This window comes from Fimicolochytrium jonesii (assembly GCF_025526975.1).
Source record: "Fimicolochytrium jonesii strain JEL569 chromosome Unknown EV422scaffold_13, whole genome shotgun sequence".
NCBI lineage: Eukaryota > Fungi > Chytridiomycota > Chytridiomycetes > Spizellomycetales > Powellomycetaceae > Fimicolochytrium > Fimicolochytrium jonesii.
Window position 1 is genome coordinate 717,717 of NW_026515680.1, and position 19,128 is coordinate 736,844.

General features: G+C 54.8%; 5 protein-coding genes across 5 annotated transcripts; 2 read left to right on the forward strand and 3 right to left on the reverse strand.

Annotated features, from left to right (window-relative positions):
* The first annotated feature begins 1,012 nt into the window (after positions 1–1,012).
* Positions 1,013–3,957, forward strand: EV422DRAFT_76996 (uncharacterized protein). Its single transcript, XM_053074379.1, has 10 exons — positions 1,013–1,059; positions 1,146–1,285; positions 1,367–1,506; positions 1,688–1,812; positions 1,846–1,855; positions 1,934–2,035; positions 2,113–2,380; positions 2,478–2,894; positions 3,038–3,363; positions 3,420–3,957. The coding sequence occupies exons 1-10, from the start codon at positions 1,046–1,048 to the stop codon at positions 3,843–3,845; spliced, it is 1,968 nt and encodes a 655-aa protein (XP_052925295.1). The 5' UTR covers positions 1,013–1,045; the 3' UTR covers positions 3,846–3,957.
* Positions 3,958–4,069: 112 nt separating this feature from the next.
* Positions 4,070–5,568, reverse strand: EV422DRAFT_496761 (S-adenosyl-L-methionine-dependent methyltransferase; the record flags this gene model as incomplete). Its single annotated transcript, XM_053067899.1, has 2 exons — positions 4,070–4,758; positions 5,166–5,568. The coding sequence occupies 2 exons, from the start codon at positions 5,566–5,568 to the stop codon at positions 4,070–4,072; spliced, it is 1,092 nt and encodes a 363-aa protein (XP_052925296.1).
* A 1,718-nt stretch (positions 5,569–7,286) lies between these two features.
* EV422DRAFT_506802 (uncharacterized protein) lies at positions 7,287–8,182 on the reverse strand (the record flags this gene model as incomplete). The annotated part of the gene is made up of 2 exons (XM_053068597.1): positions 7,287–7,733; positions 7,784–8,182. 2 exons carry the CDS (start codon positions 8,180–8,182, stop codon positions 7,287–7,289), a joined length of 846 nt encoding a protein of 281 aa, XP_052925297.1.
* Positions 8,183–9,272: 1,090 nt separating this feature from the next.
* Positions 9,273–17,797, reverse strand: EV422DRAFT_531455 (NUC071 domain-containing protein). The gene is made up of 14 exons (XM_053070463.1): positions 17,596–17,797; positions 17,494–17,522; positions 15,561–17,426; positions 15,151–15,492; positions 14,784–15,070; positions 14,528–14,712; positions 12,718–14,453; positions 12,485–12,645; positions 12,309–12,417; positions 11,991–12,240; positions 11,750–11,926; positions 11,344–11,679; positions 11,034–11,267; positions 9,273–10,963 (listed from the first exon to the last, which is right to left on the reverse strand). Exons 3-14 carry the CDS (start codon positions 17,411–17,413, stop codon positions 9,548–9,550), a joined length of 7,086 nt encoding a protein of 2,361 aa, XP_052925298.1. The 5' UTR covers positions 17,414–17,426; positions 17,494–17,522; positions 17,596–17,797; the 3' UTR covers positions 9,273–9,547.
* Positions 17,798–17,938: 141 nt separating this feature from the next.
* Positions 17,939–19,035, forward strand: EV422DRAFT_77171 (RIO1 family-domain-containing protein). Its single transcript, XM_053074381.1, has one exon. It carries the CDS (start codon positions 18,023–18,025, stop codon positions 19,016–19,018), a length of 996 nt encoding a protein of 331 aa, XP_052925299.1. The 5' UTR covers positions 17,939–18,022; the 3' UTR covers positions 19,019–19,035.
* The last annotated feature ends 93 nt before the right edge of the window (positions 19,036–19,128 follow it).

The following is a 19,128-nucleotide window of genomic DNA, read 5'->3' on the forward strand; positions in this document are numbered from 1 at the left end:
GATTGCGCTTGCCGTAGCGGAGTTGTGGTGCTAAGTTGAAGGAGGTTTGGGGTTATTCGTGGGAGGAGGTGTGGGGCATCTTGGGGCTCATCTGGGCTGTGGAGAATTATTGTGTGAGGTTTGACGACGCTTGAGGGAGGTCAAAATGGTAGGTTCTTTGCGATATTGACGGGACTACGCAAGGGGCTTGCCCCGAGTCCCACCAACAACCGATACTCATTTCAGCCCTACATATTCACAGGCCACAACGGCACCGACCATGAACCCGCACCAGCAACGCACTCGCCGCCAGCTCCCGGGCATCATCCGTCGGCAAAAGCTCAAAGCCATGATGCCCAGTTTCGCCCATCCCCCAATTCACCCAGCTCCAACCGGCACCACCGCCCAGTCCAAAAAACTCCCCTCCCTCCCCACCCTCATTCCTACCCGGCCCGACCCGACGGCTCCCGCGACAATCGTGTGGGACCGTATCGCCGATACACTCGTCCCGAAGTACTTTGAGCGGAACCTCGAGCGCATCGCGGCCATTTTCGAGCGGTTGGCGGTCGTGCATCAGGGCGGGCTGCCGTTATCTGACCTCGGGCCCGTTGCTGAGTTTCTGGGGACCGTTTGCGATCGGTTGATCGGTGACGGTGATGCCGGCCATGCGAATGAAGCCCTCAAAACCCGACAGAAAGCCCTAACAGTCCTCCGCGACCCACTCCATTCCTACCTCCGGATCCTGCACAAACCCTTCCACCCCCGCAGCAACTCCAAACCCCTGCCAATCCTCACGCGCGACCTCCGGCTCTTCACACGGGTGATCGGCCGCCTGATCTACATGCGCGAGGCACACATCACCGACGCGGCCGTCGCCGTGCTGTTCAAGTTGGCCGGCGGGCCCAAGATCCAGACCCCCATTGCTACGTGCAGGATTGTGGCGATGCCGTGGCTTTTGGAGGATGTGGGAGGTGGGGGCGTGGAGAGCGTGGATGGGTGGAGGGCGGCGGAGGTGTTGAGGGGGAGGAGGGAGGGGGAGGAAAGAGCAGGGAGGGAGTTGTTGGCGATGTTGGCGGAGTGGTATGTGCATTTCTCGCATGATGTCCACTGGACTTCCTCACCCCGCCCGCTGCACGACTTTACTGATTCCTCGTTTCTATCGGCAGCGATGTGGCGGAAAATTTGACGAAGGCGCTCCGGCCGGATTCAGCGACAGAGTCGATCGTTACGTCCTATCAAGTCGACGCATTGCGCGCGTTACGCCGCTTATCCACCTGCGAGGCATGCGTTGAGCGGATGCTTGGAGGTAGGTGGTTCACCACTCAGCATGCTATATCAAACATGCTTATCTGCGCGAAAACTAATCACGCAACTGTTGGTATTCAAGCCGGAACATTCGAACTCCTCATCTCCACAACCCACTTCACATCCCACTCCTCCTCAACGTGCGCCATCATCGTCGAAATACTGTGGAACGCGCTAGAGACGCATCACGGGACACGGGTTGCCGACGTTCTTTCCACCGAGGTAAACGCGTCCACTCAAATCATCTCGCCTAGTCACGCCGTCTGATATCCACTTTCAGGCCGCCATCCAAACCCTCAACACAACCCTCCAAAACCCCCACCCGCCCGACCTCCTAACCGACCTCCTGATAATCACCTCCCAAACGCTCGACCTGGCCCCCTCGACCTCCACGTGGGTGCAGCAGGGCGTGCTGGATACACTATGGCGGCTGCTGATTAGGGAAAACCCCATGGGGACTGGGAAAGGCGAGGAAGAGCCCGGGATGTGGTTTATTGCGCAGAAGGAGATGTTTGCGTTGCTGGAGAGGTTTTTGGGCGGGGGACGCGGGGTGTTGGGGAGGTTTTTGGAGGTAAGCTATTTTTGGGTGGGTTTGTGGGGGTGGCGAAGGGGGGTGTTGATGAATGTTGATTTTTTTTTTTTGGTTTAGGATGGATTATTGGATTTTGTTTTGGACCATCTTTCTTTCACCGACCTCCCGCCTTCGATCGGGTGTTGGTCCTTGCGGCATCTCAAGGGGCTTCAGATGCAGGTAAGACAAACGTACATCCCCCCACCGTCCCCCCACTCCCCTCACAAAACCCGTAACATCCATTTTCGTTTCCCCAGGCCCTCACAATCCTCCAACACATCCTCACCTCCACCCTCCGTCCCTTCCACGCCCACCCGACACTGCACACCACCCTCCTCTCGTTCCTCGCGCAGGCCCTCGAGCAAGACCCACCGACGCGATGCCCCCACGACAACGGCGGCAACGCGACGTCGGAGTATGTGGGTCTGGTCCCGGGCGTGCTGCGGACGCTGGTGCTGATGTGCGAGAGCGAGGGGAGGAATTGCGGGGTGTTGGGCGAGAAGGGTATTTTTGAGATATTGCTTGGTAAGTTGAGGGTGGTGGTGTTCCGTTCGTGTCATTAAGGCCACATAGCACCGAGCTGACCATCATCGACCTTCGTTTTTGCAAAAATAATAATAAGATATCCTGAACCATACACCCGCACTTCCGCACCCCACCCGCACCACCACCCTCACCCTCCTCACCACGCTCCTCACGCCCCTCCCAAACCGCCACATCTTCGCCTCCCACCCCCACGCCATCCCCACCCTCTTCACCCACCTCCCCCTCACCCCCCTCGGGGCCCTAACGACTCTCTGGGCCTCCCTCCCACCCTCCCTGAACGCCATCCTCGCGCACGACGGGATTCAGAAGGTGCTGGACACGCTGGTGTGTGTGGGTGATTGGGAACGGTTAGGGGCCGGGTTGGGGTTCTTGTGTGACGTGTGCGAGGTGGAGGGGTGCAGACGTGTTGTGAGGATGTGGCGGGATGGGGAGGGGAGGGGGGTTGTGGGGTGGCTTGTGGGGCTTTGGAGGGGGGTCGAGGGGGAGTTGGGGGGTGAGTAGAAGATGTGCTTTTTGGGGTTTTGTGTGTTTGGCGGGGGGGGGGGGGGGGGGGTTGGGATCAAAACGATTGTTTCCCAACCAAAAAAAAAAAAAAACTCACTATCTCTCCGTCCCCTTCCTACCCCCAAAAAAAAGTGCCACAGGGCCCGCAAGGCTCGCTCGTGATCTCCACCCTCCCTCCCAGCCCGGGCACGACCACCCCGCTGATCCGCAACCCGCTCACCGGCACGCGCACCGTCAAACCGCTCGCGCACCAGCACCACGAGCCGGCGCTCCAGGACGATTTCACGGAGGAGTTGGAGGAGGTCGGGTGGAATCTGCGGGCGAAAGTCTGGGCGTTGGTGCAGTATCTCGGTCCCCCGGGTCTGGATGCGAATGGGACTCATCGGGAGGGTGCGGAGGATCCCGACGCGGACGGCGCCGAAGACCTGACCCCCGAAGACAAAGTCAAACTCGTCCTGGTAAGCCCTTTGCGTCGTTTCATAAACCCCCCCTTTGCTCACCCCTCCGGTAACAGATCAACAGCTACCCGACCTTCAAGCACCACCTCCTCCTGCGCACGCTGCACACCTCGCTCTACAAATCCAACATCGCCCCCACGGCCCCCGACCGCGCCGTCCTGGCAGCCTCCGAGCGCATCCTGCTCTCCAAGATCCACGCCATCCACGCCGAGCAGCAGCGGATCATCGCAAAGCATGTCGAGAGGGTGCAGAGGGAGGAAAGGGAGTTTTGGGGGATGGTGAAGGGGGCGGTGGGGCTGATGGGTGTGCAGGAGGGGTGTAGGCCGAGGTTGAGGATGGAGGAGAAGTTGGGGAGGGAGTGGAGGGCTGTTAGGGCGGGGAGGGTTAGGATTGGGAGAGAGGGAGGAGGTGTCGGGGAACGGAGTGTGTTGGAGAGGGGCGATGCGAGGGAGGGGAGTCGGGTTTTGGTGGGATTGGAGTAGCGAAAAGTCTTTTTGGGGAGCGGACCATGGGACACTGTTTTTTTGGGGAACGTACTGTACTGTGATATGGAGCTTTTTGGGGATGTTACATTACCAGTAATGATAGGAACACAAGTTGCCCATGACCATACTCTATGCGTCTATTCTGTCTACGCCCCTACTTCCCTCCCCTTCTCCCAACACTATAAATACTTTGCATCGAGAGTCTACGCTACTTCCCACTCTCACAACCCCTCGTCAAACGTACAGACCGGCAGCCTATAAACCGGCAAACTCCAATACGCCCTCTTGATCCCCTTCCACGTCTCATCGCCCAACTCATCCACCTGCACCTCCCTAAACTCGCACCTCAGCCCCATATCCCTCAAATCCGCCTCCGCCAGCGCACACGCCACGTCGTGGAAGAACGGGTTGGTCCCCGCCAGCCCGTTGAAGAACGAATAGACGCCGGATTGGGCGAGGAGGTTGGGCACGTGCTCGTGGAACTCTTTGAGGTCGTCGTAGTACTCGCCGAAGGTGTCGAAGAAGATGCCGTCAAAGGGTTCAGGCATGGCGTAGAGTTGGGGGAGGGCGTCTTGCCAGCGGGAGAAGATGACGGTGACGTTGGGGCGGGTGGTCCAGCCCTCCGCGACCATGTGGGCGTAGACATCGGGATGCGCTTCGATGATGACGTGGTGGGATGGGGAGAGGGTTTGGAGGTCGGTGTCGATGAGACCGAGGCCGAAGCCGACGTTGAGGACCCGTTTGCCGGGGGTTGGGGCGATGACGGCGGCGTGAAGGGTCATGAGGGGGGCTTCCCAGCCCATCATGACGGCATTGGCGTCGGAGTCGAGGAGACGCCCGGAGGAGAAGGTGAGCCGGCGGGAGAGGTAGCTGGCGTTGGAGGGGTGCGCCGAGGCGGGTTTGACCGTCGCTGTTGCGCTGGTTTCTGTTGGTTCTGCCGTCTCCTCGTCAACTGGCGTCTCCTCCGTCTTATCGTCGTCCTCTTCATTTTCATCGTCATCATCATCACCTATGAGAAAAGAGAACGAATAAGTGATTGCGTGTTGGTTGGTTGGTTGGTTGGTCGAACGATACCCTGCTCGCTACGCTCGCGAAAAGGACTTTGGGCGGCGGTGGGCGGGAGCGTATCTCGCTTTGCTCGCTAAGGACAGCAGTGAGGGGAGTATTGTGCCCCTCCGGCGCATTGTGGCTCGCCTGCCTCAAGCGACCCTGCACCTCGCTCCGCTTGCCGTAGTCCGCAAACCAGGCTCGTTCTCACACCGTACGCTCTCGCCCACATCGTTCTCTCGCACTGCCACTCACCATAAGCGTCGGTACTCCCCTTCCCCAACGCCATCAACACCAACTCCGTCCTAACCCCCTCACAAACCAACGCCTCATAAACCTCGTCCCACCCTGCCTCCTTTGCATACTCGCCCACACTAACCCCCCTCGCATCAATCGCATTCCACGGCGCCCCTTTCAACAACATCCATTGCACAGCTGCCAAGTTCCCCTTTCGGGCAGCAATGTGCAGCGGGGTGGGTTGGTTTTCGGGGTCGGTAGGGTCGGTGCTTGTGTGGAGGAGGGTTGTTGGGGAGAGGACGGTTGGGAGGACGGGAGTGGGGTCAGTTGTTGGGGTTAGGGAGTGCAGGTAGGTGAAGAGGGCGGTAACTGCTGCTGGTGAGTCTGCTTCTTCTTCTTCTCGCGGTGCCGGCTGGGAAGGGTCTGCGGTGGTCATTATGGGCGAGCGCTGGGTGGGTGGGTGGGTGGATGCAACGATGCCTTCTGTGTGTGCGCCGTTCCAGGTCTGATTGTGGTTTGATTCTCGTCTGATTGTGGTCTGATGCCAAGCGGTTCAGAACGACGCCGTTCCCAGCCTTTCCTCGCAGCCGGTCAAAGCCCAAAGACACCACCGGCTTGCCGGACAGGGAGGGCCATCGAGGCCATTGTTCATACATACAATATACACACACTCTCCCTCACGTAGAGCTGGAAGAGGGAGCGGCGCTTGACGCTTCGCCATCGCCCCTAAAGGAAAAAGTCAAAATGGAGGAGTTCAAGGTTGAGCCTTCAAAAGAAGTAAATAAGAAGGAAACTTACGCCCCAGTGGAAGACCCACACGGGGGCGAAGTAGAGTACCACTACGATGGCGGCCACGGGTTTGCGGACGGGATCAGAGACGACGACTACGGTTTCAACTGCGGTTACGGGATGGGCTGGCAACCCGAGGACTCGGTCGGAACCACCACTGACAAAAAGCCGACGAGCACACCCTTCAAATGCCCGGGTACATATTCCGAGGAGCACGAATACGGAGACGACATCCCCATCGTCGAACCCCACATGGTATCCGCCTCAGTCGAGTCGCCAGTGGAAGCCGTAACCCGCACATCCAATATCCCCACTCTGGCGCCCTTCAGCGAGTCCTTTCACGACAAAATTCTGATGTATAAGGTGCCTGGCTTGCTCGGAACGGCGACGGGGCTATCCACAATACCCCATCACCCAGCTCTGATATCACTCCGCGGTCGCCTGTATCGCCGTGTTCTAGGCACGCCTACTCACATCCAATAGCGTTGATCTCCCTTTTTCAGCAGCAACTTGCGGTCGTGCCAGGCATAATGCCGCAGGGAGACGCGTCCGGACAAAGTGAAGTGGTTTCGACACATCCCGCTCTAAGCCCGTCCTGACTCCTGCGAATGTTCGGTCGGATTGAGAACTCTCTTGTTACAGGATGCATGCCTCCGAGTTCCCTGTTTTCCGCTTTCCAGGAATAGGAAAATGCAGCAGGCTGTTTGACGGGAGTCATCGTGCGTGACATGTTGTATGCGCAGTCCGGGCATAAACTCCGCTTCCATGTCAAAAAGGCCATCCGGGACGAATGTTCCGAATCTCGGATGCAGGACACCTGTTCGCGAAGGGCCTGTCCCACCAAGTCCAAGCCCAGTCCGGGCAGGAACGATCCGGCGCGTTCCCATCGGCCTTTTCTCCAGCCCTATCCAGCCCTACACGTGAAGCGTATGAGTTGATATGCTAGCCTATGCAAGATGCGCGTATGTACCTGGTTTGCCGATCCCGCTCGACTGAAAGGTCCCGCGGCTTGTAAAGCAATTGCTTGTGGACCATGGGAAAGGGACTGGTCTGGTCAGGATGGTGGCACTGACGAACAATCATCTATGCTGTGATGACCCTTCCCGCAATATTGGAGAAACGTTCTGATAATCGACAGAACAGCGATGATCCTCACGTCTTCCTCCTCAAAGAACGTCCATTAACGCGGTGTGATGGCAGTGATTCAATAGTGGGGCCAGGTATGCTCCTCCTGACCTTTGCTTCGAATTAATGACCGTCGCTGTCTACCGGTCTCCCCCAAAACTGTTCTTCGCGGATATCTGGGAGAGTGTTTCACACACTCCGTGTCGTTCTCGACGAACCCGAACCGTCCCCGTTGCACGCTCACCGCAAGCGGTCCGTCGCACCCATGTACTCTTGCTGCGGGTAGTGGTCGGTGATGGTACCCGGCAGAGATCCAGATGTACAGACCCAGATTTCCCCGGTACTCCCAGCGAGATTCCCGCCGCGCAATCCAGCAAGTAGACACCCCGCCTCAGAACTCCAAGACAGAGCCGAGACATCCATCAACTCCTGCCAATAGTCACCAGCGCGGTCACCAACTCCCCTCTCGAAGGCGTCGAAGGTGGGGACAAATGTGGAAGGGAGCGCCAGCACGGCGAGTGCTTGAGGTTGATCAGCGAATGCCACGAAGGACGTGATTGGGGCACGCGAACCTGGTGTTGCCACGTCCGGAAACACGCGAAGCTGGCTTGCGTTCACGGTTCGGTGCACGGGCTGAGCCGAGGACTGGCCAACAGGAGGTATCGAGACCGTCCAAGAACGAGACGGCTACGCGCGAGAGTCCTTGAGGTATTGTGCGACTTGGCCCGATGACCGACGAGGCCGTAGACAGAGATGGGTTCAGGCAGTCGATAGCGGGAAGCCGCAGCAATAACACGCGAAAACAGGAAGCGAGTGGGCGGCTGCTTTGGAGACGCGTCGGATACACCGAAAAGTTCCTCGCGTGGACGAGAGGCGAAGGCAATCGGTCGGGGACGAGCTCCGGAACGACGTTTGGCCGAACGCGAGAAGCTGCGTGCGAGATGGGATGAGAGACCGACTGTAGGAACTGGGTACTTGATTGACGATAGCGCGCCAGGATGAGGGGCGAAGCGCGAAATACATGTTGGAAAACCGTGAGTAGTGGTGGTTTGGATTGCAACGTGAGAGACTTGAAAGGTGGCCCAAGCTGCAACTTCAGAAGAAGACAGAGCGCAATGCGCAGGAAAGGTCAACATAAACACTGAAGAAATGCGACGAAACCGTGAAAAAGTGATAAGACGCCCTGGCACAATGAGCATACCAGGCACGACAAAACAAAAAAAAGGAATAAATGCCATAGACACATAAAAGTCAATTGAAAGGTATGCTTCGACGCTGGTTGTCTGCAAGTCCGTGTCCTTGTTCGGGAAGGACAACGCTGTGGCGACGACAACCAAAAAAAAGCGGATTAAATGCCTGTGAAGAATAGGACACATAAAAGGCCATTGAAATGTATGCTTCGACGCTGGTTGTCTGCAAGTCCGTGTCCTTGTTCGGGACGGACAACAACCAAAAAAAAGTGGATAAAATGCCTGTGAGAATGATACATAAAAGGCAATTGAAAGGTATGCTTCAAGGCCGGTTGTCTGCAAGTCGGTGTCTTTGTTCGGAAAGGACAACGCTACAACCAAAAAAAAAGCGAATTAATGCAAATCGTCTTTGTTCGGATGCTCCTTCAACGACAACCAAAAAAAAGCGGATTAAATGCCTTTGCAGAATGGACATAAAATCGTCTTTGTTCGGGAAGGACAACGCTACTGCAACGACAACCAAAAAAAATGGCGGATTAAATGCCTGTAAAGAATCCGGTTGTCTGCAAGTCCGTGTCCTTGTTCGGGAGTTTACAAGGACAAGCAAAAAAAAAGTGGATTAAATTCCGGTAAAGAATGGATTCAAAGGGTGATCAAAATGTACATTGCCAGCCATTCTTCCTCCGCGAGAACGATGCTGGTGCAACGAGCGGGTCGAAGCAGGGGGGATTTGTATGACTGCAGTGGAAAGATCGACGTCGGTCGAAACGCGTTGGGTGCTTAGTCATGACGCGTAACTAATTCAACACTCGTGCTAAGGCAAACCAACAAATTGCATACGGAAGAGTGAATAATGAGTGCTCCTAGTACTGATCGGCATGAGATTGGTAGCCCGATGCAGTTCATTGTTGTCTCTCGTGTGATTGATGTCAAGGATCGCCTTACGTTTGTGCCTGTTCTTGTTGGTGAAAGTGGGGCAAACCCGATACGTTTTCCAGTTCTGCATCCCCGTACCAGACGGGACTATGTGTGTGTGTGAGAAACGGCCTTTAAGAGCGGCACAGCATAAGTTCCAAAGTCCTCAAGGACACCCAACACCGAGCAGCAACTCAACCGAGCAGCAACTCATAAATGTCCTCATGGTAGGCAATAAAAGTCGCTCAAAATACATAATCAAAATAAACACAATCGAAAAGACTAAATTACAGAACAGAGGCAAGGGAAGCTACAGCTGACAACACTGATATTTACCCTCCCTCCCAAACATCCCCACTACTTGAATCGCACAGGCCATGAATAGCCATCCCCCCCTCACGCAAACTGATCCTCCAACTCCGCTTCATTACTAGCAGCCACGCCCTGGCCAACAGCTCCCAGCCCCGACTCCTCCAACCCGCTAAAGTTCAAGAAATGACTCGGCCGATGCACCTCGTGGTAAAACTCCTTGGGTGTGTCGATCGTGACTGTGTACTTCATGTCAGTGCGATGTTTCGCGCCCATGAAGTTGTAATTCCACACGCCGTCGCCTTCGGGGACCATGAAGAATCCGAGGAAGCGGTCCGAGAGGATGATCTGCACGCGTTCGTAGTGGGACGGCAGGTACCCCTGTGGGTTGACGCCCATGTCTTTGTTGTTGCGGCCCCACTCGAAGCCGGCGGGGGTGAGCTTGTAACCCGCCAGTGAGCAGGATCCGGGCGTGAAGGAGCAGGTCATGATGATAGTCTTGTCGCCGTCCCAGTAGCCTTTGTTGTCCGCCATGATCTTGGCGTGCATCGTCACGTCGAGCGGGCTGAGTTGGGGTAACTCGTTCGGCTGCGTGTGGATCCACCCGAGGGGCTCGTAGTCTTTCAGGTACTCGTGCTCAGGCAGCATGTGCGGCAAATGCACTTGCTGGTGAGTACCCCATTGCGGAACGAGGACGATGGCGCGGATCTCCTTGACTTGCTGGTTGCCAGGTGCGGTAACACCGTACATGAACCCAGCTATCTGCGTTCTCAGATCGGAGACGCAGATGAACCGCTTGAACACATTCTTGGGCAGAATGTACGTGTATCCCGTCTCACGGATCTCGTCCGTATTGACATAGATCTGGTTCGTCCTGAGATGCAAGTTCGTCGACGCAATGGCACGCACACGCCATTCGGTCTTTGAGGAGAAGGTCTGCGTCTCGTAGTTCGACGTGGTGGTGACAATCATCTCGTCACCGTGGATGTTTTGCGTTTTGGTCGTGACCGCCGTCAACTGCGTCGAATCCTGCGTCTGCTTCTCAATCTCCGCAATCTGCTGCCGTTGCAACGACGGAGCAGAGATCTCCATTCCCAAGATGATGTCCCTCACTTCGGAAGTCGTCAGGGACGCGACGTTGACATTGTTCTTCTTGCCGTAGTCAGCAAGGATCAAGTCCTTCAGCTGCACTTCGACCTTGATCCACTCCTCATCGGTGAGCGTGGGCCAGATGTGATGCGGCTCCGTAACGATAGACTTGTCAGGTCGAAGAATGATTTTCGTCTTTTCGTTGTTCACATGCAACGCACGGAGGATCAGGATAAGACGCGAGAAAGCCGTGTAACTCGAGATGGTCCGTAGCCAGTCGTCGTACAGGTTGAACAGAACCATTTGTGGTTCCGTGGCCTTCAAGATCAGATCTCCGAACTTCTCGATCTTCAGACAGGCCTGGAAAGGCATCTGCAGCTCGGATCCCTTGATCACAATGTTGGGGAAGTCGAGCTACACGAACAAGGACAACACAAATGAGTGGATGCACTTTCACCAAGACACCGATACTTAAAAGGCTTACCAAGTGAACTTCCAACGGATCCAACATCCCTTTCCTCGTAACAATAATTTGCTTCGGCTGCTCTTCAACAGGCAGCGATCGAATCAAGGCCGCGACTTCTTCAGCCGTCTTCCATTTCGCCAACTGTCCCAAACGCTTCTGCCCAGCCCAGACGGAGGTGTGAATGATCTTCAAGAACAGTTGTCCCGTCCGTGGGTTGAAGATGAAAATGGCACCGTTGATGGGTTTGGTGGTCTGGGGGAAGAGAGCACAGGTTCAGGACGCCCGTTCCTTTCCCCTCAAACACAATGAAAGTCATATCACAACTCACCAAATTCCCTTCAAACGTCTTGTGAATAGTCACACGGTAAACATTGGTATCGTCCACAAACCAGATAATCTGATTCGAGAACAGCTCCCCATAGTTCTGCGACGACAGGTACGGCTCCGTCGGCTCTGACGAGTACAGCTGCAATCCTTTACGGATACGCTCGCGGAGGACGTAGAGGGCCGGATTGGCCTTCATGATCTTGGCCATCGCCTGCTGCACGAGCGGCTTCATGCCAGGGAACCAGTTTCCATAGGCGCTGTGCAGGGAGTAGGCGAGGTCGATGCCGATCATGACTCCCGTAGGCGAGGGGTAGATGGACATGTTATCCGTGGTGTACTATAAACGAGTCCAACTATGAGTTTACTGTCTTGGTAACAAGGGTGGGCCCACCGCGAGATCAACTTACATCCAAGAACTTGGCCCTCGTGTATCGCTCAATATCGTGCGAGTCAAAGTCACCCCACCGCAGCTGGACATCCACCCAGTACTTCTGCGTCGTAGCCCCATCGAACGAGTCCTTCGTATCGTTCAGAAGCGACGGCTTGGACACGTTCCACTTGTACGCGGCAAACAGCAAGATATCCTACAACCCCGAAAATGAGCCAAAAAATTCCCGCACATTTGCTATCACCCTGAAAAGTACGTACCGCGCACGAACTATTCATCTTATAAGATTTCCGAGGGTGGATAGTCTCCTTCTGCACCGTCTCAATCTCCAACGCCTCCAACTCCTGGTCAAACACCTGACAAAGATCCATGACGACGCTCTCGTGGATCTTTTGCCACAAATGGGCTCGGAAGATCTGAATCAGGGAGATCTTTAAGGTCGGGATCTTTCCGTGCATGAAGATACCCGTCAAGTCGAGTTGCACTTGGAAACCGACGTAGACGTTGGCCCTAAATGCAAGGAAAATGTAAGCGCGAGACCTCGAGTGTAGTGATCTGTGGAGGTGTATATTCCTCACCTGTTGATGGTAGGCGACCACCACAGCGTGAAACGACGATTGGGAATCTGGTTCAGACCGGATCTTTGGGCATTCGTCAGCTTCTTGTACTTCATGGATTCCTCGAATCCTAAACCGCAACATAAGATCAGCTCTTCATGCGTCGAGTAATTAACATACGGCATGCCAAAACCTACCGGAAGCCTTCTCCCAGAAAAGACCTTCCCAGGTAGGGAAGTAAGTCCCCTTGAACAGCGTGTGTTCCAAAATACCTTCCACACCACCAAGCGCCTGGATCATATCCGTGCGGTAGTTGTTCAAGTTCCACAGCTTTCCGTCATGCTTGGCGTGTGTCCACCTGGAACGAAGAAAAGCCCCAGTCAATAACAACCTCGATGAAATCGCCATCCGATGTTTCTGAACCACTCACCAGAACGGGTTATTCTTCAAAACCTGAAACTGCTTGAAATCCGTCCTCACCCTCCACCCCTTATCATACGCAAGCGTATGCCTATCCTTTTGGAACAGCGTATTGATCCTGGGTATACCCCTATCCCACGAATCCTCCAAATCCTCCAAAGTCAGACGTCGATTCTGCGCGTTAGCTTCCTGCCGCTTGAGCGCGTACTCGGCCCACACGCGCTGCGAGTCGATGAACTCGGATTCCCAGGGCTGGATGTAGCGGTACAAGTTGGGGATGGTCTGGTCTTCCTCGTGGGACATCCCGGAGCGGAAATGGGTGATGCCGGTTTCGGTTTGTTTGGACCAGCGGAGGTCCGATTGCGGGATTAGGACGTGGCCCATGGAGAGCATGCCGAGGCCTCCGAGTTCCTTCGGGGTATAGAATACCACGGGGGGGAACCTACTCGGCATCTTCGAATTCAGCCCAATCTTAATCCTCGTCTGAATCTTATTCTCCGCCTTGACGAGCAGATCCAACAACTCCCTCGTATGCACAACCGCTTCTCGGTAATACGTCATCAACCCCACAAGCGCCGTATTCCACTTATTCACAATCTTCGTAAACGTCGTGCTTCCACTCGCCATCAAGATCTGCCTGACTCGGTTATGGAACTTTTGCAAGCTCTCCTCGTCGACCCGCAGGAACGCTTGCGCGGTGCGTTCCTTGGTGCTCTCGTTGATCAGGTTCCACACACCCTCGTTCAAGGTGAACTCTTCATGGCTGGACCTCAATTTGGGGAGGATGCGGACCTCGAATCCAGACATGCTGAACAGTAGGTTGGGGTTATCGCGCGAGTACACGGATACGAAACTCTCCTCCCACTCGATGGTGGTGAGGGACCGCGGGAGCCGATTCTTGATATCCCAGAACACCGCTCGTCCGAGATTAACATCATGCTTCATGAGACGCATACGGCAATCACGAGGCCAGCATTTCTTGTTATTGTACCCTACGATGTTTTCGTTGTTCGGGTCGGGGTGTTCGGTGAGGTACCGCTGAATCAGATCGCGGGACTCGTCGGCGGTGAAACGGAAGAGGATGTGGATGCGGTCGATGTAGCGTGAGTAGAGGCGGATCGGGTGGCGGACTTCGGTGGAGACGTCTCGGAATTGGAGGAAGTCGTTGGGGATCGCTGGTGGACCCGCCATCTCGCTCGCACGGTGCAGACCGAGGATAAGCAGATCCAGGATCAATCCATAGTACTGGAAAATGAATGAACCGAATTGCAGACCACGAATGAGACCGTAGGCATTGACGTGGTTCATATCCTTGTAGGTCATGGCAATGTTGTTCTTCGCCGTCATGTAATCCGCAATGTTGTGATCCACAATCAACCGCAACAGCCTGTTCAACAACGTCAAATCGATCTTCTCGTACACCTTGCTCAGCTTCGTCTCCATCATCACATTGCACTCCCCATCGCTCGTCTCCCAGACATCCGTCAGGTTGTTGATGCCCTGGCACCACTTGTACACGAGCAGCGGTGGCGGCTCAGAGTCACCGGGCTTGATCCACGCCGGGAACAAATGGCGTTTGTCGGCCTCGTACCACAGATATTGATCAAGATAGGCATCCGTGATCTTCTCGAGGGGTTCGACATCGTAGACCGGGATGAGGTGGCTGTAGAGATCCATGAACTCGATGCCGACTTCCTTGAACGCGCGCTGGGTGAGGAGTAATCGTTTGATTCTCGACAAACATTCCTGTAGACGGAAAAAGAAAACCAATCAGTACAACGTCATGTAATGCCGATGCAAAAAAAAAGGTCGGGGATTACATGAGGATTATCGTAAGCTTGTTCCACAAGACCCAATTCCTCTCGCTGAGACTGGTTCAATCGTCCCTTAACAGAGTAAGCTTCCTTCAATCGCTCCAGTGCGAGAATGAGCAACTTCGTGTCATGTTTGTACGAAAGCGGCGGGAAAGGGATGGGCGAAAACTTCCTCGACTCAAGCCAGTGAACTGTTGGAAAAACATATGTTAAGATGATGACAAATTGACACCTCCATAAATCCCCCCGAAAGAAATCTTACCAGTCGTAGTATAAATCGCAACAGCCTCCTCCGCCGTGATATACGGCCCATCCTTCAAATAATTATGCTGCCGTTCCTGCTCGCTCTTCAACCACAACCGCGTAAGCCGTCCCAGGTTCTTCTTGCATACTGTCTTGTCGACCGTGGCGCCACGACGGATTCGCTCGCGGTTGTAGTGGGAGACGCTGGTCCACCAGTCCGCTTTGGATTTGACGTAGCGGAGAATCATGTTTTCGATGGGGGTCGGGAGGCCGGGGACTTTCCAGGGGATGTTGGCTTTCCAGCACCTATGTGGAAAATTAAGTCAGTTAACGATGCAGTGATCTGGCCTCATCGAAAGCCTACAGGAAGCATATATGTAACATACCTCCAAGCTTCACTCAAATGCTGCAAAATAGTCCTTGACTTATTGGCCTTAATCCCCTCGGGCATCATATCCAAAATATCGTGCATAACCGCCGCCCTCAATTCCAGATCATAATGCGATTCCACCCTTTGTTTCGTGACGGTTTTGGCAATGCCCTTCGACTGACGGCCCTCGAAATGACGGGCTAGCAGGTTCCCGAGCCATCGCTCGAGGAGGGGTACGATACCGCGCATGAAGAAGAGCCACACGCGCCAGCCGGGCGCCCAAATACCGCAGCCGGGGCCTTTGCCGACAGGGCCGGTGTTGAAGCGGTGGTAGATCAAGTGTTTGAGATCTTTACACCTATTTGATAGAAGGCAATTGGATTAGAGACGTGACGGAATAGTTTAAGCAGTGCGTACACCACTCACATTCGGATCTGTCTCATCAGACGGTACTTGTAACGGTACATCCCCGTCAACTGCCCAACATGCGCAAAGATATACTGCAGCCCATCCGCGAGCTGGAACGCATCCACATTCCCCAGGCGGTATTGCACATGCGAGTCGACAACCAACTTCGTCAACCTCAAGATCTCACGCATCAAATGGAACGCGTTTCCGAAGCGCGACTTTTTCCGTTCCTTGGTCGTGAGCGTCTTGACGGGCTTCAAGTTGAAGTTGTAATCCAGGTGCAGGTAGTTGAGGTTCTTACGGTGGATGAGGAGGTTGAGCATGTTGTAGCCCTGGCGACAGACTTGCAGACCGGCCTCGACCCAGTCCAGTTCGGTGGACTGGAAGAATTTGGTCGCTTTCAGTTGGCGGAAGAGGTACTTCTTGGTCATCGCTTTCGGCGGGCGGTGCTTCAATGCGTTCAGGACGTAGCATTTCAGCAGCTTTTGGTAGGACACTCGGACCTTGACGGGTTGGCCGGCGGGAACATGCTCGAGGTACCAGTTCTTCACCAACGGGATGTCGATCGCACGACGAGTGCGTCCGCTTCGCTTGTCGAAGGGATGAGGAGCCCAGTAGAGCGCGATGGCGTTCGCTGTGTTGTCTGTGTACAGCGGGCGCCTTTCCAAGAACGGGGTCACGCTTTCGGGAAGGCTAAAGCTTTCGTCCTCATCGGCGTCTCCGAAAAGCTCGTCCTCGTGCGAGACCTTTGCGTTGGATTGAAGGTTGCGGGAGGAGATGGGGTTGATGATCGGATCGAAGTAGAACGCGGGCAGGTCAGGGTCTTCTGAACGAACATAGACCACGGTAGGGTAGTGGTACCATGACACATGGACTGATCGAGGGCGGGAGTTGTACAAGAATGGGAACGCGACCTTGTATTCGGTACGAATGGGCTGACGGATGATGATCTTGTGGATGTCGTTGAATTCGTTCCAGTCCTCATCTGCTGCATCCATGTCCCTGAACAGCGGCTCGAACTTGGGTCCGCCAGGGATGGCCATGTTCAGTGCCTTTGACGTAAAGAAAGCGTTCAGATCGAACAGGTAGAAGTAGTTCTGGTCCACGAGATCAGACAGAAGCTGATGCGCCAATCTGTACAGTGTCGACATGATAGGCAGGTTGAGGTGCCACTTCCTATAGCTGCTGCCGTTCACGAACTTTGTGCCCAGGAGTGGCTTGTGGTCGTAGAACCAGTCGTAAACGGGAGCATCTTCCTCTTCATCCAGATCCATCTGGATGGCTTCCAGCGGCTCGACATCGATGATGTTGTCCCCGTAATCCAATGGCGGCTCTTCATCGTCAAATGGCGGAAACCTCATACGCTTAAAGTGACGACGATCCCTCTTTTCCCTCCTCATCATAATCCACATCGTTCCCCACTGCGCTACATACACGGGTTCTATGACCCAAGGCACTTCGTTGACGAACGTAATCGCTCCAGTGACGTGGTACAGTACGTTTACTTCGCGGACCTGCTCCCACGGCATAGGCATGTTTTCCAAGAGCTTCAGTACAGCGTGCGGAACGTATTTCAGAGCCCCAAGGTAGATCCGTTTGTCGTGTCGAAACTTTTTGCTAGACATGTCACCGTGATCTTTGATGATCTTTCGAATGTGCTCTGGGGGCATGTTTTCCTTTTGAGGCTCCACAAACCCAAACTTCCGCTTTTCGCCATAACGCTTAGCATTCATCTGAGCCCATTTTTTCGCCTTTTCCTGCAGCTTCTCTTCCGACAGCTCCGGCGATGGACCTGAAGCTACGTACGATGGTGGTGGACGTGCAGCGCCATAATGCGCCCCGAAGGGGGTGGGCGGCGGAGGGGCAGCCATCTCCGTTAGCCTGCTGTAATGACGACAACGTACGACAAGAGGTGAGTGCCCAAAGTGCAAGATCAAGTTTCCAAAAGTACCTGAGATGTACTTGTCGTCGTATCTTTACCTGATAGCAGAGGACTTTGTAAGATTTGAAACTCAGCCGATGATGCTGTTGATGTCGTAGATCAAGAACAAACCAAAGGAAGTCCGAAAGGCCAACGGGCACTCCCAAGAAGGGGATCGAATCGCTTGTATGACAGGCTCCAGTTCCCAAGCACAACAGCGGGTATGCACACGGGTGTGTTGGGTGTTGAGACGAGCGTGGGAATGTTTCAGGACTGGGCAAGCGTCGACGTCGGATGTCGAGTGGCCCTTGCGAAGGCTGCTACGAATTGCGAGAGGGACAGCGTTTGGATGCGGGAAATCACGCATAATGCACTGTGGTTTACCCATTTCACGCCAAGCCACCCTGCGCCACCCATGCGCCACGTCCCAACCGGGGCTTCCACTTTCACTCCAACAAAGGGAAAGCAGTTTGTCGTTTTGCAGACCAACGGCGACGACCAACAGGCGAATATCCCAACGACACCCCCCACTCATTCGCACCACAAAGAAGCTGCAGCCATGAGGTTAGATCCAAAGCAACTACGCTACATGTCAAACGACGAGTTCCGTGTCCTCACTGCAGTCGAAATGGGCTCCCGCAACCACGAAGTAGTCCCCACCCAGCTCATTTCCCATATCGCAAAACTCAAGTCCGGCGGTGTCACAAAAATCCTCGGCGAGCTCGCCAGGACAAACCTGGTCGCTAGGATCCAGAACGCAAAGTACGACGGGTACCGCCTGACGTATGGAGGATATGACTACCTTGCATTGCGGACAATGTCAAAAAGGGGGTCGATTTACTCGGTGGGCAACCAAATTGGTGTCGGGAAGGAGTCGGATATCTACATTGTGGCCGACGAGGAGGGCAACCAACGGGTGTTGAAGCTGCACCGATTGGGACGAACGTCGTTCCGGAACATCAAGGAAAAACGTGACTACCTGAAGAACAGGAACGCCGGTTCCTGGCTGTACCTCTCCCGCCTCTCAGCCATGAAGGAGTACGCTTTCATGAAGGTTCTCCACGAGAATGGATACCCTGTACCTGAACCCTTCGACCAAAGCCGTCACACGGTCGTCATGGGTCTAGTCGACGCTTTCCCTTTATGCCAGATCCAGGAGGTCGAGAATCCCGGCAAACTCTACTCCAAATTAATGGACCTGATCGTCCGCCTAGCCTGCGCCGGACTGATCCACGGCGACTTCAACGAGTTCAACATCATGATCAAAGACGACGGCGAGCCCATCTTGATTGATTTCCCGCAGATGGTATCCACGTCGCATCGGAATGCCGAGATGTACTTCAACAGAGACGTGGACTGTATCCGGACCTTCTTCAAGAAGCGGTTCCATTATGAGAGCAAGCTGTATCCCAAGTTTGGCAGAGACGCGGAGCGCGAGTTCTCGCTTGACGTGCAGGTCGCGGCGAGCGGGTTTACGAAGAAGCAGCAGAATGAGTTTGAGAAGGTAGGGGGCGGGAACGGATGTGTTGCAGAGTTCATCCAGCATGGTCATTAACCTGCGAAATGTTTTGGATCACAGTTGCAAGAGGCTATTGGCGATCGCTCCGACTCGGAAAGCGATTACGACGAAGAGATGGTTGAGGAAACGGATGACGAGGAGGACGC

Coding starts and splice junctions, on each gene's coding strand:
- EV422DRAFT_531455 (XM_053070463.1), bottom strand. CDS start 17,413: ATGGCTGCCCCTCCGCCGCCCACCCCCTTCGGGGCGCATTATGGCGCT. Junction 14,713..14,783: donor TGCGATTTATACTACGACTG/GTAAGATTTCTT, acceptor TTTTTCCAACAG/TTCACTGGCTTGAGTCGAGG. Junction 12,646..12,717: donor TTGAAGAATAACCCGTTCTG/GTGAGTGGTTCA, acceptor TCTTCGTTCCAG/GTGGACACACGCCAAGCATG.
- EV422DRAFT_77171 (XM_053074381.1), top strand. CDS start 18,023: ATGAGGTTAGATCCAAAGCAACTACGCTACATGTCAAACGACGAGTTC.
- EV422DRAFT_76996 (XM_053074379.1), top strand. Junction 2,895..3,037: donor GGTCGAGGGGGAGTTGGGGG/GTGAGTAGAAGA, acceptor CCCAAAAAAAAG/TGCCACAGGGCCCGCAAGGC. Junction 3,364..3,419: donor ACAAAGTCAAACTCGTCCTG/GTAAGCCCTTTG, acceptor CTCCGGTAACAG/ATCAACAGCTACCCGACCTT.